Here is an 18,652-nt window from a genome sequence, read left to right as displayed (position 1 = left end):
TCATCTTCATGGCCCTGCTCTGGACCAACAGCTCCAACAGCTTTGCATCCTTCCATCCAGACCTGGATGCAGTACTCCTGGTGGGGCCTTACAAGGCCAGAGTAGAGGCGGAGAATCACCTCCCAGCTGTGCTGACCACCCCTGTTTTGGTATTTTCCTAGAGCTCATTACTGATTCCAGTTAAGCGTTTTCAGCAGCATTCATATGGAGGCCTGCCTAACTGTTGTTTGCTTGTATTCACTAAGATTTTCTTGTAACATTCATCTATATTAAAAAAAGCCAACCCTGGGGTGCATTAGGCTGTTAATTGCTAGACATCTGAAGTAAGGGACTATCCCATTCTGCTCTGTGTTGGTGGAGGTTGAATATTAGGAAAAAAGGTTCTTAATGGAGAGGTGGTTTGGCACTGTAGCAGGCTCCCCAGAGCTGCAGTCATGGCACCAAACTTCTTGGTGTTCAAGAAGTGTTTATGGGAGCTTATAAACAGAAGGGAGACTGACTTTACACGGGCACAATGGGGAATAGTTTTAAACTAAGAGAGGGGAGATTAAAATTAGATATTAGGAGGAATTTTTTTTTACTCAGAGAGCGGTACGGCACTGGAATGGGTTGTCCAGAGAAACTGTGGATGTCCCATCCTTGGAGGTCTTCAAGACCAAGTTGGATGGGGTACTGGGCAACTGGGCACCAGCCTGAGCTGGTGGGTGACAATTCTGCCCATAACAGCGGAGTTGGAACTAGATGATCTTTAAGGTCTCCCCCAACCTATACCATTCTATAATTCTATGATTCTTTTAGTTGAAATTGATGATCCTTTTTAGGTCCTTTCCAACAGAATAGTCTATGATTTCATGATTCTCTGATTATTTTCAAATTCTTATAGAACAATTCTTCTGTCACCCCAATGACTTTTTTGGCAAGTTTCTTTTATCCAGCTCAGTATTCCTATTACAAGTGAGTGACACACTTGAAAAAAGCAGACATGGGGAGCATCTAATGTGATTTACACCTAGTCACTCTGCTTCCTAAGCTCCGTGGGTGTAATGGAGTTGTCAGTAATATGTAACGTCAATTGCTTACGTGTCAACCTGGTGATAACCAAATAGAGGGGGAAATAGATTAAAGAAATAGTCCCAACTCTGAATGCCCAGAAACCACCCTACCTTCTGAAGTCATTCAATAGGAGGAGTCATGAATTGCAGAAGTTTGAATACAGTTTTACTTTCTGCTTCCTAATCTACATGTCACCTACTTCATCAGTAGCATTCAGTTAAGTTAAAAATCTAGCATGCTATAAGGAAGCACTTAGCTTGTCACTCATTTCAGAATGTTACATAGTACTTTTCTCCGTTTCTGCATGTTAAAATTGTGTTTCTTCATCTGTTTGATGTACTGGGCGGAATCAGGTAAGAATTACTATCTTACTGTCTGTGATATGGACTCATGGCTTTATTAAGGTACTGAAAACTAATATTTCTTTATTTAAGTTGGCCAAAAGACTAAATCCTGTGTACTGTGCCTAATGAAGCAGAGGGTTGGTAAAGAGAATCTGATCACTTTGAAACTGAGCCAAAGGTTCTCATTTTAAAGTAAATAGAACAAAGTCTGATACTTTATCTCTTGCTGTACTTTGTACAGAGACACACTCAGGTATTTGCACCTTGTACAGAGGTAATTGTAAACTAGTTCTAGCATATTAAAGTAAGTTTGAAATTTATTGGCAATTTGCTATGTTGACAGCTTTTCAAGTTAAGTGTTACATTTTAAATAGTAAAATTTAGTTACGGAAAGGCACTGTAAACTTAAGATGCTTATGATGGCTCCAAACATACATAGGAATGTTGAAATTGTATTCTACCTGAGTTAAACTGCATATTTAACTACCCAACCCCTGTTTGTATTTTCTCACTGTACAGAAAAGTGTATTTGAGTACTCCCACGAAAGTGCACAAAGGGCAGCTGCGTACTGCTTCCAGGTGTCAAAGACAAAGAGGCATTTGAAAACCGTCCCCTTAATGATTCATTACTAAGCAATTTAAAATAGTAAATTGGCACGTTTATGTATAGTACTTACCTAATTCACAGTAATCTTTTTATTCTCTACTTATGTTTCACACAATTCTGCTCCCATTTCTCATCCTTAAGTAAATGAGTTTTATTCTGTTTGATGTTTCTCAGCAAGTAAATAGGATTCATTAGTTAAAATGTGTTCCCTGTGATAGTTTTTTCCTTTACGTGAACCAGAGTGCATCTCTGGTGTATGTCAGTGTCATTCAATTGATTTAGAAAAAATGAACTATTATTTCTGCCAACCAAATAATGCAATAAGAAATCAAAACATTTAGAGTGATATAAAGGAACTCATCAACATTTACAACATCTTATTAGAATTCTTTTTTATGTTAGAAATGTAGGAGTGACATTGTGAGGATCGGGGACTGAACTTGGATTTAAGAATATTAGGAAAAGGATGAAATAATTTCATGCTATACCTATGAATTTGGATAGTAAAATTGTAACAAAGTGCCTGTTCTTTTATTATGTAGTTTGTATGTGATGCTTGTGTGTTTGAATTTCTGGTTTTGTCATCACGCATTATTATATGAAAACTGGACATTAAGTGTGGAATGTTCTTTTACCATTTCAGAATCATATCAGTTGTATGACATTTCGCCAGGTTCCTGAATACCACTTTCACAGCTAAACAGTTCTTGATTTCAGAATTTTTCTTGGATAATTTTCCACAGTGAATTTGAGTTGCCTTCCTGTATCAGTAGTTAGTTAATAACCAGTCCAGTAATCACAATAAACATTTAAATTATTCAATGTCTAAATTAAGAGAACTGCTTTGAAATATGGGCAATTTTAACATTTTTCAGACACTATTCTTACAGGTATTGTCATTTATTATAAGGCAGTGATAGGCACTTTTGTCTTGTCAGTGTGAGACAGGAAGTTTCAGGCCATTTCTAAAATGCTGTAACTTCAATTCTATTCAGGTTTGCAAATATCCATTATTTTTTCTGATGTTCATTCCAGTGGTGACTGCTGAAGTCACTGTAGACATTTGGTTTGTCCTAGAAGTGATTGGTCTAGTTTCCTCAGATAGTGTTATTTTAGGAACTAGGTTAGTTTCCTTAAATTAACGTTTCGTAAGTTAGTATTATTAGTGTTCTCACTGCATCTTTACTGCACCTTAAGTTCGGCAGTTAAGTTCTGCAAACATTGCTTGGCTTTTAGTCCTCCACTATGATATCAAATATCTTTTTCAGATAGCTTGTAGCCCCTTGCGCTTGCATCCTTTGCAAGATGTAATAAATATAGGGAAAATGTGCAAATATAGTGAATTTGATTGCATGCTGCTAAAATAAGAGCTAGAACTTCCTCCCCCTTAACTAAAAATTACTAAGAAAATCTTTTTTTTTTTTTTTCTTTTTTTTAAGGAACTGAATAGGCACTATTCCTCTATTCCTCTTCCTAGTTTTGCTTTCTGGAATTTGACTGACTCTTGTTTCATAAAATGGGTAATAGCAAGAATATCAACATGGCTGCCATCAAATGTCAAACAAAAGGTTTACATAAAGTAGCCCACTAGAGAGGTCCAGAGGCTGGTCCAAATTTATTTGCTCATTAAATGGCTAAATGTATAGAGAATCTGGACTGATCATGCAGAAGAACTATGACAGGCAAAACAGTTGTGTCCAGAATCCTGAAGCCACTTTCCACACAATATCACCTCAATAGCCAAGGGTTCTTTTTGAACTCTTTATGGATTGACATTAATATATACACAGGAAAAAATAGAAATCTTTGTAGACTCTTTTGGAAATCTCCATCCTTATTTTGGTCCTGACTTATCTAAAGCTTAACCTGTTGTACCACAATTGTCTGAGTACAGAAATGCTAAACACTACATGTTTTCATATGGCCTCTATATGCAATGATCTTACAGCTTCTGCTTTTTACAGATCCAGAACGGTATCCTTTGCTTCTTTATTTGTTGGTAATGGTGTCCTTGTGGTGCTCCATAATTAGAGAAGGATGCTGGATCATTTTCTACTGTCAGACAACTGTTTCTTGTTGATATATCAACCAATAATGTGTAAAAGTTAGGAACTTTCACACCCCTGGCTGAAAAGAGGAAGAAAAAAACACAGCAGTCTTCCTGTTTATACAACACGCACTGGTTATGATAAAGGAAGAACCTACATTTGATGGTTAAGCAGATGATTTTATTGACACTAACTGCTAATTTGTAATTTAAAACAATTATGGTTCAGAAATAATTAGAAAGATTGTTTTCATACTTGTTTGAAAGAACATAGTGATATCTGCAAAGTAAATAGTTTAACTGGTTCTTTGACTTTCAGTACTCATGCTGGCACCTCATTCCAAAGACCTGTAGTGAATACAATGCGGGTTATTCCCTTTTAGTGGGTAAATGTAGAAAAGAAATTCAAGAGGTGATATTTCATGTGGTATGACTCTCCAAATTACTGTCTAATATATATATTTTTTTCCAGATGGGGAGGAAAAATGTCCTGAATTTACAGATCTTAATATACGCTATGCTTTATCTGGAACAGAACTTCAAGTCCAGCTACTGCTATACACATGGGAAAATCAAAATTGTTCTGAGAGACTCATTGAACATAATGTTACTGCATCTAAGTATCTTAATACCTCCAAGAAAACTGTCTTTGTTATTCATGGCTTCAGACCAACAGGGTCTCAACCGGCGTGGCTAGGTGAAATGAAGAAGCTCTTACTGTCTTCTGGGGATATTAATCTCATTATAGTTGATTGGAATCGTGGTGCTACAACTGTGATTTATACAACTGCTGTTGCCAACTGCAGAAAAGTTGCAGAAATATTGAAGAACTATGTTGACCAGATGCTGGTAAGGCGTAGAGCTGTATCTGTCTGAAGAAGTTTAAATAGCATAGTTTGTGTGAAAATGAATATTTAAAATATAGTTATGTCTAAAGAGGAGCACAATGAGCAATATTAAGTGATGTGTCTTTAGCAAAGTACTTACTAACTTTGCATGCAATTTTTATTTCCTCAACTTCTCATTTCTCTTTCACTGAATATATGTATGAGAGTGCATCTTATTCCTTTAGCCAGCTGGAATTTTTAGGTCTTCTGGAAACAGAGAAAGCACCAGTGAGAAGGTACAATGAGAGATATTCAAGTAATACGCAACAATAAAACTCTGCAAAACATCACACATTTTTACCATTAATAAATTACTGGAATTAAGGATTTTAAATGAAAAATCACTGACCGATATTTAAACATTTGTCTTAAAGTCACATATACTTTTGAATTCTAGGAGTAGTTGATGAAACAATTTTGGTGCCAGAGTTCTTCAGTGAGCCTTAAATTTATATTTTTAATCAAATGAATAAAAAATCTTTAGCATCTTTTATTCCATTTATCCCACAGTGATCTGTTCCATACTTGCTAGCTATTGAAAGGTCTGTGGTAATTCATTTTGAGATGCTTTAAAATTTCAGATTTTACTTGTCATCCCATCATATTGATAGATATTCTGACAGGTGGATTGACCCTATTGCAGAGTAGACTGTGGATTTTAGTTGCTTTTTTTTTTTTTTTTTTTTTGGAGGGTTCTGGTGGTTGGACAAGGGGAGGGGTTTTTTAATTAGGTACTGCTTTCCTTGGGGAATGGCCCTGAGCTTTGTTAATTGTGTTGTATTTTTAATTTATTTTACTGGAAAGATAAAGCAGAAGGTTTTTTCTCTCTAGTTCATAGTTTTAGTTCATCTGTCTTGTATCTGGTAAATGTCTTCCACTTCTGTCTTCATCCTCTCCTCCAAATAAGCTGGTGTGACTGGAAGAAATGTGACTCAAGCTTCCTTTCTACATTCTTATAGTCATTTCATGGTTACTACGTTATGTAATTAGTACAGAATTTTAAACTGAAACAAAGTTTGTAATTTCCATTTGTTTTTAAAGTTGCAGAGTTAGATATAGAACATCAACCAAATGCAAACATTAAATCAGTCTCCTGATGTCTAGTTAACTGTGTGTTTTGTTTTCTATTGTTTTCTCACAGGCAGCTGGAGCTTCTCTTGACTCTATGTATATGATTGGTGTTAGTCTTGGGGCTCATATTGCTGGTTTTGTTGGACAAAAGTATAAAGGCAAACTTGGCAGAATTACAGGTAGTGCTTTTAATCCCGATATATGTATTCTAATGTACTTTGCTTGGTTGTCATAGTTGTGGATCATATAGACGCTAGAATTGAAATAATGACAAATAAGTACTGGTTATTTAGAAACATACGATAAGGAGAATGCATCCATTGTATAAGTTAAAAAAATTCTTCCTTGAGGATGTAAGTTACAGTTTTAATTTCCCAATTTGTTCACTTCTAGTTTCCCAAATGAAAACTGAATGCTTTATCCACTTAAGCAATATGCTGAGTTTCTGCGTAGTTGATGGAGTCTAAGATTTTCAAATCTCCTTCAGATGAAAATGTGATAAAAAATTAGTATTTCACTTATTTTCCTGTAACAACTGTTATGAATTCCAACGCTAACCTGTGAAATGATTGAGGCTTGGTTGAAGTTGTCTCCATCCAAGCTATCTCCATCTTGAGTTCTGGTGGCAAGAGTAGTTACATTTCACTTTTTATTCTCATGAAATATGTAATAGGAATGATATTTTCTGGGGGAAAAGAGAAAATGAGTTCACCTGATTTCATCCTTAATATAGTTTGCTTATAGTTCTGGAGAATGAGGAGATGAGCACAACTTATTAGGAGAGAGAGAAATTCAAGGGTCTGGGTTGATAAGTCTTGTGCTAGGATCTCATGCTTTTCTTAGCATGTAGAAGACTGGAAACTGTGCTTTTTTTCTTATTATTACCCCTAGAAAAATGTGTGAGTCAATAATAAATAATGCTCTAATGTTAGTCTTGAGTATAACTTTAGAAACAGACTTTAGGATGTGTAATGCTAGTGTTATTTTCATGTAGGTCTTGATCCAGCAGGCCCTTTATTCACTAGAGTACAACCAGAGGACAGATTGGATCGTACTGATGCACAATTCGTTGATGTAATTCATACGGATGCTAATGGTAATAACAAAACTTGAACTATACTATTTAAACTTGAGAAAAGGCAGGAAGGGGAAGGGGAATGAATAAGTTATTTTGAGAACATCTGTATAGTGTTACAGTAGTTTTGTGTTATTGTGTGGAATGCTGGGCTGTTGATTCCTGACAACATGTACACTGTTAAAGTCTCTTGTATGTTATCATGCCTGTTTGTCAAGTAAATGAAACTCATCTTCACTGATGAATTAACCAATCATGACCTGTTACTGACTTATTTAGTTTCATAACTGAACCTGAAAATATTGGAGTAACTCTCACTTCCAACAGCTAACTGAAGGCACAGGTAGATAACCAGGGAGTCATGAATCCATTGAATGCCATGCAAATGCAGTCATTTATGTCAAGTTTGTTATAGCATATGCCTTCTGAATAAAAACAAAAAAGAACTTTGCACATTGAATAAAACATTCATATTGAATTAATTTATGATATTATTCTTTGCAGTATAGTTTAGCATAAACATCCTTTTACTCTGGTAGTGTGTATGAACCTGAACGTTGCAATTCAGTCATTATCACTGAGTTAAAGCCTGTTCTCAGAAAAACAGTCTCAGTTCTGTCATTGAACAGATCTACTGCTTAAAATTCAAAATGGAATCTCATTATTGTAATGATGTTGTAGTCTACTTCATCTGTACAATAATCTGGTTTTGTTTTCTTCCCAAAAATATAAAGTAAACCTTTCAAATCTACTTGTCACAAATTTCTTATCAGTTTCCTTAATGGTACTAATATGTAGCATCTTACTATACAAACTCATATATGAAGCTGTAAAACACCAATTTTTGTAACACTCCCATTAAGTGAACAAAAGTAAGGAAGCTAAAAAGGAAGTTAGGTCAGATAGAGCTAAATCTCTCTGTCATAGGACAGAAGTTTGGATTTTTCTACTTCAGTGTTTTGTTTATATTAGTGCAGTTCAGAATCCAATCGTGCAAAAATGGGAAATCCTACTCAATTATACATTGGTAAAGAAATTTTGTTGCTACAGAGAACATGAATTTTATAAATGTCTTTGTGCAAATGTGTCATATTTACAGTACTACAGAGTTGCTTCTGTTCTATCCATTTTATATAGCTTAACAGGAGTCAATAAGAGTGAATAACGTTCTTAGAAGGAGGAAAGAAGTCATGAATTGTAACTCAAGATGAATCTCATTTAAAGAAAGAACAATATATTTTAAAATATTTTCCTTAAAATTTCCATATTATTTTGTAGTGCAATCAGATAATAAATTGATCACTGGGTAATTTTGCTTATGTTTTAATTTGTGATATTTTTAGCACTAGGTTTCAGGAAACCTTTAGGAAGCATTGATTTTTATCCAAATGGAGGAATGAATCAGCCTGGTTGTCCACAAACTGTATTCAGCGGTAAGTAAAAGTTTGCTCAATTAAAGGGAAAAGACTCCAAAATTAAATAAGAGAAGATTAACCTGAGTTCAATGGATACTGCACATACCCAATAATATGGGGTCTGAGAGCATTTCTTTTTCCTTTCCCATTCAAATTCAACAGATGAGTTGAGCAAAGATATTGTGTTTTTTTTTGTTTGTTTGTTTTTGTTTTTAATAAAAAACTTCCCAGAACCATACATATTCCACTGTATCTTTATTATTGCATACATAATCTGCATGTAGTAATTATTATCTTCCTGTGTTTATATATGGCCAAGTATGAGGGAAGATATTGTGGGGAAAGATGTGAATGGTTTCGACAGGGTTATCTGCATATGACATGGAAAGCAAGGGTTTGAAGTCTTTACTATGTTTCTTAGGTTCCACCTGGTTGGCAAAGATGTCCTAGGTTTTGAACAAGCACTTTTATATTCATCAAGAAAGCACTTTATTGCACAATCTTTTCCTGCAGAATTGTGCTTGTTTCAGCCTCCATAAATCAGAAGAAAAGTTGCTATCATTTTTATTTACTCATTTTTGGTATATATAGGAATATCCATATTTCTATTACAAACTTGCATGCTGCTGGTATGAGTTAGAGCTGCTTCAAAAATATAGGGCTTCCACATGGGTGCCTGGGAGTATGGCACAGTCCCTTAAGAGGGATCATCTTTACCTACACATTTCTGTTTTGCTAGGAGGGAAAGGATTTTATTACCCAAAAACCTGGATGAAAGAATTTCTAAAGTACTACTCAGAGTAGCTTTTCTACCTAGATGTTACACATAGCTAACTGACCATAAGGCCAATTGTAATGCAGGCTCGAGCTTGATAATAAAGTGGTGATAATTTGACAGAGTGTAGTAGACAGACTGTTTCTTGCATATAAAATCCTGCAGACTTTTTTCTTCATACCTGTAATATTCGAAACAGTCCAATTTCTTCCTGCTGTGTTTATGTTTTTTTTTTTTTTTTTTTTTTTTTTTTTTTTTACATTCAAATAAAGTATAAGGTCAAATAAACAGGAAGAAAATCATGGCTAACAAAGAATGACTTAGTTAAATTGAAAACCTGGTTAATATCTTTTCTTTCCTGAAGAAAAATGATGATATATTACATGCGTATTTTATTTCTTCTTTCCTGAAGGTTTTCAGTATTTTAAATGTGACCATCAAAGATCTGTCTTCCTCTTCTTATCATCTTTGAAAAAGAAGTGCAACATAATAGCATATCCTTGTGCCTCCTACTCAGATTACAAGAGAGGAAAATGTGATGATTGTGAAGTTTTCCAACCACTGTCCTGTCCAGTACTGGGTAAGAACTACTCTTTCGTCTTTGAGATGGGTGAGATTTTCCAAGGAATTCAGACTTGCTCTTTCTGGGCTTTCTTTAAAGATCTGTAGAATACTGTTAAGGAATCAACAAGGTTGGTTGAGCTGCATAGTGTTTTAAACTGTTAAAAGTTTTAGGCTTTTTCTTCTTCATAGTTATCTCTGTTAGAGTACTGAATGTTCTTATCCTTTATTGGCTTTCTAGCTTGAAGTGGATTCAGAATGCATTTTCTCTTTATAGAGAAACTGCTTCTACTTAGTCCATCATGTTATGCTTTCATACTGTGCTATCATTCCTAGAGTGCCTGTGGTTTTTGTTTCAGAGTAATAATATTTATACCAACTTCATGGGGCTCTTATTTTTGAATTAAATTCTTATTTGTAGACTCTTTAGTTGTTTGGGGCTTTATTACTTTTAGAGAAGATCTAGAGACAGTTTGAAAGCAGCTACAGTAATGTGAGCATTTGCTAGATGGCAGAGCAGGATTTTCACTAGAATTACATTTTTAGAATATTTAAATAGAAGTTAACTTCCAATTTGTGCTTTATCTTCTTCACATCCTTAAATACATATATGAGATCAAGTCTGAAGACAAAGCACAGACATATCTCTATCCTACTTTATAATAAGAACCAGCTATTAAAGTACTTTATAATAGGACAAGATGACCTGAGTACTTTGCCAGAATGTTTACTAGCCATGTTTGATGCAAGCTGACAGAATGCCTGAGCTGGAGAAGGAGAAATATGTGACCAATCAGCTGACACCTTTTTTTTCTTCTTCTTTTTAAAATACCCATAAAACTAATAAGGAAATGGCAGGTTGCTGCATCTGGGCACTGGGTAGAAAAACTGCATCCTTCTGACACAGGCTCTTCCACTTGCTGTCTTGCAGTGATTTCTGCAGACTAGAACTAGCCCTCACTGTCCATTCTAGTTAAAGAAATGAGATACACAAAACGGTATCAGCTATTTTAGAAACAAGAACTATTGTCAAGACCCAAAATCAGAAAGCAAATTACATGAAATGAAAATACATTGCATCCAAGAGCTTAGGTGGTGTCATACATGTCTAATATTTTATTTATTGTATTTTATTAGAGAATACCCACAGGGTTTAAAAATGCTTACTTTAATGATTCAAGAAAGAAGAATTTTACTAAATGTGAACCTGTTCTGTAATTGTTCCCTCCAAATATCTGAACTACCTTTTTAGGTTTGTACTTATTACCAGTGTTTTATAAACACTGCTTTTTTGAACTTAGCACTTAGTTAAATAGATTCAAAATATTGGATTATGATAATTTTAGTAATACTGATGTACGAGAAAAATGAAATACATATATATTACATTCTGTTATACTTAGGGGATTCCTGCATTTTCCAAGTCGATTATTTTCTAATACAATGTTTTAGAAAATTAAAGCCAAATCTGTCACTTTTGTATGTCATTATATTGCTAAATATCTGAAATAAAATATTTAAACATTAAATTTCAGGTTATTATGCTGACAGCTGGAAAAAACAGTTAAGTCTCAGGAATTCACCAACGAAAGCTTTTTTTGATACTTCAGATGAAGACCCATTCTGCAGTGAGTGACTGAATACACACGCATACACATATATATGCATATTCACAGCAAACATCATGAAGTGTTATGGTTGTCATTTGTTAGCTGATTTGAAGTGAATGCACTCTAGGAGTAGAAAGGTATTGTTCAGTGCAGTATGAAAGGGTGGAATAAACCATGAGTTAAGCATAAGTTTGGAGACTGGGGCAGGGAGAAGAGTGATTATGGCAGAAGAGTTAGAACTGAGAAAGAAATATGACTTTAAAAGTAATGAGCTGTACTGTCAGAGGAATAAGGAAGCCAAAAAATAAGAATCAAATGACAGTGAAAAAAATGGACTGAGTGAACCTGCCTAGATGGAATAATTACTATCATTTTCAGAGAGCAGTACCTTGGGGCCGTGGCTGGAGGAAGAAACACTTGTATGCTCCTCCCTAGCAAGGGAAGTGTACAAAGTAAACTAAAGCTACTCTTGCTTTTTAAGTTCTGCATCTCCATGTGAGGAAAACAATGGAACAAAAAGCTAGCTAACTTTATTAGGGTTATGCTACACTGAAATGAACACTCATGGCATGCGGTTCAGCTAGAACAGTTTAGATATTTACCTCTCCATCCAGAGGGCTAAATTCTCATCTAATTTCTGTTTTTATCAAGAGACTTTACACTCTGCTTCTAATCGATAATGTTACAAGTTCTTTGATTTGGTGCATAAGGTTGAGCTTAGATAGAATTCAAGTGAAATCAAGTTATCCTATTAGCTTTTTCCATAATCTTGGCTAGTTTTGTGACCAGAGACTGAGTATCTCTTGCTACTACCTTAACTGTGCTTACTTGCATCACCATTTCTTCCAAAAAGCTTGGGAGATGTTAATGAAGTTGTTATAGATACTATATAACATGGTGTATGGTGTATCAGGGTTATTTATACAGCTGACCGATTAAAAAAGTTGTCTTGGTATGCAGTGAAAAAGACTTGGACAACAAAACCCAAGGTACAAACTTCAATTTGCTTACATATATGCATTCAGTGTGGCAGATGGAGTATGAAGAATATTTGGGTTGCTGATTGCATTTCAAGTGTGCCAAGATTAATATTGCAGAGGCGCACTTTGCACACTCCAGAATCTTCCCAATCCTTCTTCACTAAACCACCCAAGTCAAATCTCCCACTGGCCCTTCCTGACTCACAGAAGAAAAATAATTCCTCTTCCCAGTGATCTTTCTGCTGAACCTATACGCTTGCTAACACCACTCATCTCCCCATATTAGGTCGGCTTCGAGTTTGCTCTTTTATGCTCTTAAGGCTGAATGGGCCACTAGTTCTCCATGCTTCATTCCTTCCAGAGAAAAGTATGGCTTTGCTTTGCTTTCATAATTGTTAATTGTCTGGGCATTTATCAGAGATCCACGTAGGGAGAATCCTGGTTCTTCCTGGTGGAAAGAATGTAACACAGAATATAACACAGACGACATACAGTCGTCTGGAACAAGGGTGACAGAAGAGAGAAAACAGGGTAATACTACCAAACATAGGAGATATGTGGAAAGGAATAAGAAGTGTTGTAACGACAGCATAAGTTTTAGAGAAAATATGCAGAGTTATAAATAAAAATAAGTCTAATAAACTGGTCTGAAAAAGAGGGAATTTACTAACTAAGCCTTATTTGAATTCTTAGATGTTTAAAAACATGAGAAAATAGACATAAACAAGAGTCTGTAAACTAAGCTAATACTGTAAACCTGACAGGACAAGCTTTTCATTCAAGGTGAGGCTTGGTCTCTTAGGAGGGAATGTCAAAGATAAACATCAAATAAAAAAGACAAAAAATTTGAATTGGCTTCCTTACTTAGTAAAGCTGTATCTCCTCTGGATAGCCATAGCACAACTACAGTATGAGTGGTGGCTGCAGAAGTACACTAGAAGGCCAGGTCAGAGTTTCTTAACATGTGGCAGGACAGATCAGTGCTGTTCTCCAGAACAATGTCTCTCTTCAGCAGTTGCATCCTGACTGATCTGCTTACCTAGATAACCTCCCACCTTGCCAATCCATAAAGCTTGCATGAATGCTGTTCCCCTCTCTTTCTGCCAACTACCTCTTCTATTTTCTGTACTCTATACTTTTGTAGATTATGTGGTAGTTTCACCACGTTAGTAACTCAAACATCTCCACTTTGCAAAGCTTGCCAAGAACTGAAGGTGCCACTTAGGACTTAGTTGTGCTTTGTTTATTTAGGCAGGTCAAACTCTTCATGTTAACTCTGACGAGTTTTTTTTTTCTTATGCAAATCTTTTCCATATAAAAATTGGAAGAAATTACACATTAATTACACAGAACTCTAGGCAGCCATTTGGAAGAAGCTACTTTTTTTTTTTTTTTTTTTTTTTTTTCCAATAGCCTTTTTATTTTGGTTTGAGCTGGTATCTTGGAAGTAAAGGATCACTATTACTACCCAGTAAATACTTTTGGCAGAGTGCTACTAGCAGTCGTAACTGTTGAGGTTCATTCCTTGGATCTTACTATTTCCTATTTCTTTTTGCAGCGTACAACTATTTACTGGATATTACTACTTGGAATAAAAGCATCAGAAGAGGTTTCATTAAAGTTAAAATAACAGATTATGCTGGAAATACAATTGAGTCACAGATGAATCAGTACGTCATTATTTGTTTCTAAATCTTTTGTTATCTACTTACCAACTAATTTCCTGAGTTTCCTAATCCTTGCTTCAGACTTATTAGTCTAAGTCTAAAGTTATCATCAAGTTGTCTAGTCAGCTCCTTTTCTTGGATCTGATATGGCTCAGTGTCAGAGGCAACACTCCTCATACTGAAATGATCCTCTCTCTCTTCACAAATTATGCCCCTGAATCCAGTTCTCGGTGTCATCATTCTGAATGCTCTTAGGTGATCCATCCTGCAAGACCTCTGCTCTTAGTAATAATTATTAATAATAATGAATATTTCCTAGATTAAAAAAAAATCTGACTGGAAATGATATTTTTCTTTAGTGAAGTGACGACATTTCAGCAATACAAAAGAGTCAAAATATTAACTGGATTTTACCAGGATTTTGAGAAAATATCCAAAATTTCATTGACTTTTTCTACGAAGACTTTAGTAGGCCAGAAATACAAGCTTAAGATTCTTCAGATGAGACTGAAAGCTCTTAATAATCCAGAAAGGTAAGTGTAATGCATTCAAGTTGTGTATCAGCCAGATTGCTCAGGACGTTTCCCCAGAAATTTGTACTTGCCTCTATTGATTTTTTTATTACATATTCATAAATGCATAAGTATCCTTCTAATCCTTTCTCAAATTCATCATATGGAAGAAGTGTTCTGTACATCAATGTTTAATGCACAGCATCCTCAGTTTGTATCTCTTGAGCCTGTAGAAGTCATGCATGTTCCTTATTACAGCAGGCTGTTGCTGCTTTCAGGTCTGCGGGAGCTCTTAAGGACCACTTATGTAAGCCAGCCTGACTTAAAGCAGGAGACTGCATGGTGAATTCTCTTCCTGGAGATGAATTTTATGAAGCACTTTTCTTATTTTAATTATGTGCCTGCACACAGCTTTTCACATTCAGTTACAGAATGGAGCACTTTAGATACTTTGATGACTGGAATAAGCTTTTAGTCCCGTGGCTGATGGTAAAGATCCTCCAAGACCGAAACATACAGTCTGTGCTTGTCTTCACTTAAAATGAAATAATCAGTGCTTATTATACTGATTGCTGCTACTACCCTTTCATTATTTATTTATGTTTTCAAATATTTTAGCAGCATTACTATCTATACATTCATTTTTCAAGTCTCAAAGTTACTTGTACCATAGCATTAGCAATTACGTTTTTAATTTTCAGCTCGTGATAATAGTGTATTACAAACAATAATTAAGAAATGCACTGGAGTAGCAGCATTACTGTGTTTTAGAGTTATTACATATATTTGTTTCATATGAAGGCAGATTCAACAAAGACCAAATTTAAAATAAAATCTGCACAATGGGTATTAGGAAAAGTTTCTTTACTATGAGTGTACTTAGACACTAGAACAAGCTTCCTAGGGAGGTGGTTGATGCCCCATGGATGTCACTGTTCAAGAATTTGAACAATGCCTTCGGTAATATGCTTTAACATCTGGTTAGCTCTGAATTATCAGGCATTTGGCTTGGTGACTTTCAATGTCCCCTTTCCTTCCCTTCTGATCTTCCTTTCCCTTCCAGTCTTCCCATCTTCCCTTCCCTTCCCAAATAACTAATGAGTGGGAATATTCTTTCATTTATACTTACTTATATTCTACTTACAGTGAATATTCCTTTTTGGTTTTCATGCCTTTTAGTCAGACTCTTCTTACTTTTAAAGTGAGATGTACTTGGTTTAATATAAGATCCCCTAAAATCCTTATGGAGCTTTATCAGATGGCAGTCATATAGGCGCATTTGATGTTTTAAGATAATGATGGAAAGAAGTGTGTTGAATCAGCATGTGAAGGTAATTTAAATGCATATGTTACATCGCCATTGGTTAGTATAATTACATAATTGCTCAATGTAATTGTAACTACCTATATTTACCTTATTTAGTTACATGTAATTACACCAATTACCTGAATACAGGATAATCAACTAGAAACTACTTTAAAAATATTTAAATTATTCACATAACAAACTAGTAGATGAAAAACAGGAACAGATGCAGAGATAAAAGACAATAGGAGTCTCACTCTCCTCTGATTTGAGTTGATAGTGAACAGTGGGATATCACTGAAAATTGTTTACTGACACATTATTCGCAAAGATGGTGTGTAAACGTGGGAGTGCTAAGGAATACATATAATTTTCGGACTCTTCTTCTAATTTCTAAGGTAAATCATTCTGGCTCACACATAAAAACAGCTTTTGTAACTTGTATGTATCCCGGTGTCAGTTCTCACTAAAACCTCTTGAATCTGTCAGTCAGGTTAAACTCAACTGACAGAGAAGGTGAATGTTTCAAAAAATATTTATCTCAGCTTTTTTTTTTTTTTTTCCTTTTAATAAAAGCAAGAACAGGTATAACAGAAAAGACCTTATTAATATCTCTACTGAACAAAAGAGTGGACTAAGCCCTTGCTTTTTAGTAGACATCAGAGAAGCCACATGGAGTGAAAGTTTCTGAATGCCTCACTTCCCCAAAATATTTGTGTTTTGTTTCTTCTTTGGAGAACCAAACCTACTCACCACACTCCCATTCCTTGTACTTGATAATGACAAACTTAGATGGATTTCACTTTAAATGAGATACAGTATGTTGGAAACCATGTTTTTATTCCTAACATTCATCATCATGTCTAAGTACTATATTCTCTGTGATTAGATAGAATCCTTCCCAAATGAACTCTTTTGGAGAACAGGCTATGCAAACATACTTGGCTGTTGTGTTGCAATTGTGCTGAAATGCAGCATTGTGAACTGAAATTAAACTCAAGAAATGTATCCAAGTAATAATCTTACATTATTCTGGTTGAAATTTTGTCCTCTAAATTTTTTCACAGGCCTTTTAAGGATTTTTAAAATGCTTTCGATTTCCGTGCTTTCATGTCTTTTTTTCTCCCTCTACAAAAATAATACAAGACTAAACCATTACATTCAAATCAAAGCAAATTGTGGACGAGGGACTGCATTAAATTCTATTTTGCATTGTACAAAATACCAGGATTTGTCTTGATCATCTTAGTTGTAAAATCTACTGCCTTAGCTTTGTGAGGACTTTGATGAGACTCAAAAATCTGTCAGTATCCCATGCAGGTGAGTGAAGCCATCACTAGTTGGAAATCTTACATTAATGGGCAATAGCAAAGGTACCTATTCTTTCTTGGCTTTTTTCCCTCAGTTTCACTGTATGTGTCAGTTCTGTGTGAATTGTGTTGTACAGCCAGTTCAAACCAATGCAGATCATTTTGAATAAAATAAGTAACATAGTTTATGTCCCTTTAGAGGAAAGGGTGTGCTAGTCATTTGCTTGTCCAATCTAGCTCACACTATTTATCTTTAGTAGATCATGAAGAACCTACTAGCTATCATCTCTGCCCTAAATGTGCAGTTAGCTTCCTTTGACATCAAAAGGTAGAATTCTATGAGTAAGAGGCACCTTTCATGACATCTGTATGTGTTTGTGTAGTATTGCACAGTTCTGGATTTTCTAGGCATTTGATGACAAATTACTATTCTGCATGAAACTTTCTTGTACATGCTCTCGTTACATCCAAAAAACAGAAATAGTGTTAAGATGCTTTCTTTGGAATGAAAGAAGAAAAACTTTCATAGCTAGGGAATTCAAAATAAATTGAATTTCCCAGAGTTCACATGAACTGGGCTGTGCTTGGACCATTGTTCTAAATAATCAATTTTAATTTTAATTTTAATTTTAATGTTAGTAGCTTTTGGTTCAGACTAATATCAGACTCTTCATACTCATGCTACTATGCTTCATCTATCTGATGTCCTGGTTGTTTATAGTCTGGCAAAACTACGCTAGTGATGTATTATATAGGGTATAAGCTTAGACGAGAAGACATTTTTTGTTGTCCTGAGTACCATCTCTGAGAAGTGATAAATACTGGAATTGTAATTCAGATACAAAAGATTTTTCAATTAATTTTAAAATTTCTGTTATGCACATTTTTTTCTGTTTTTACTTTCATAGGCTACAGCTGTGCAGATATGATTTTGTACTAATGGAGAATACTGAACTGACCTTCAAACCTATCCCCTGCCCAGAGAGGAGTCCATGAAGAGAGAGAGAGCTTCCACTAACATAATTTCTCTCATGGAAATGACATTTTGATTCTTCCTCAGGATAAAGACTGCAACAAGAGGAAATGAGATAAGCTAGATTTATTTTCAAGAGTCTATGTGGTAATATGTATTACTTCCTTTTAGTGCCTTAGGGTGAAATTCATTGAAATGTTCAGATACCTCTGCATTTCAGAAATTTTAATAAAATAAATGTATCATGGTAAAGAACATACAATGATCTATTAGTTATTATTTGTTAGCAGTGAGACAACTACTGAATTAAAGATGAATTATCTGCATAATCTTGGCACATTATTAATCAAGTCATACATATATTTAATTATTTATTATTTATAATGGATTTTACATTGAAACATAATTATCTGTCTACAAAGTGAATTTAATATACTGTACATGTGATCTACAGATCTA

General features: G+C 34.9%; 1 protein-coding gene across 2 annotated transcripts; it reads left to right on the top strand.

The window, feature by feature from the left end:
• Window positions 1–1,164: 1,164 nt before the first annotated feature.
• Window positions 1,165–18,448, top strand: LIPI (lipase I). Of its 2 annotated transcripts, XM_003202864.5 has the most exons (10): window positions 1,166–1,406; window positions 4,524–4,900; window positions 6,080–6,188; window positions 7,004–7,105; window positions 8,428–8,517; window positions 9,687–9,854; window positions 11,371–11,463; window positions 13,984–14,095; window positions 14,452–14,625; window positions 18,129–18,448. In XM_003202864.5, the coding sequence occupies exons 1-10, from the start codon at window positions 1,328–1,330 to the stop codon at window positions 18,214–18,216; spliced, it is 1,392 nt and encodes a 463-aa protein (XP_003202912.3). In that variant the 5' UTR covers window positions 1,166–1,327; the 3' UTR covers window positions 18,217–18,448. The 2 variants fall into 2 exon arrangements, with proteins under 2 accessions (XP_085097259.1, XP_003202912.3); XM_085241133.1 differs by lacking the exon at window positions 14,452–14,625 and having other exon boundaries at window positions 1,165–1,406.
• The last annotated feature ends 204 nt before the right edge of the window (window positions 18,449–18,652 follow it).

The sequence above is a fragment of the Meleagris gallopavo genome, chromosome 1, assembly GCF_905368555.1.
Source record: "Meleagris gallopavo chromosome 1, MGAL_WU_HG_1.1, whole genome shotgun sequence".
NCBI lineage: Eukaryota > Metazoa > Chordata > Aves > Galliformes > Phasianidae > Meleagris > Meleagris gallopavo.
This window is presented reverse-complemented; position numbering and strand designations above follow the sequence as displayed.

What these genes read in the sequence shown, in the direction of transcription:
- LIPI (XM_003202864.5), top strand. Translation starts at nt 1,328, where the DNA reads ATGTTACATAGTACTTTTCTCCGTTTCTGCATGTTAAAATTGTGTTTC. An exon ending in TCCACAAACTGTATTCAGCG is followed by an intron (nt 8,518 to 9,686) that starts GTAAGTAAAAGT and finishes TCTTTCCTGAAG; the next exon opens with GTTTTCAGTATTTTAAATGT. An exon ending in ATTGAGTCACAGATGAATCA is followed by an intron (nt 14,096 to 14,451) that starts GTACGTCATTAT and finishes ATTTTTCTTTAG; the next exon opens with TGAAGTGACGACATTTCAGC.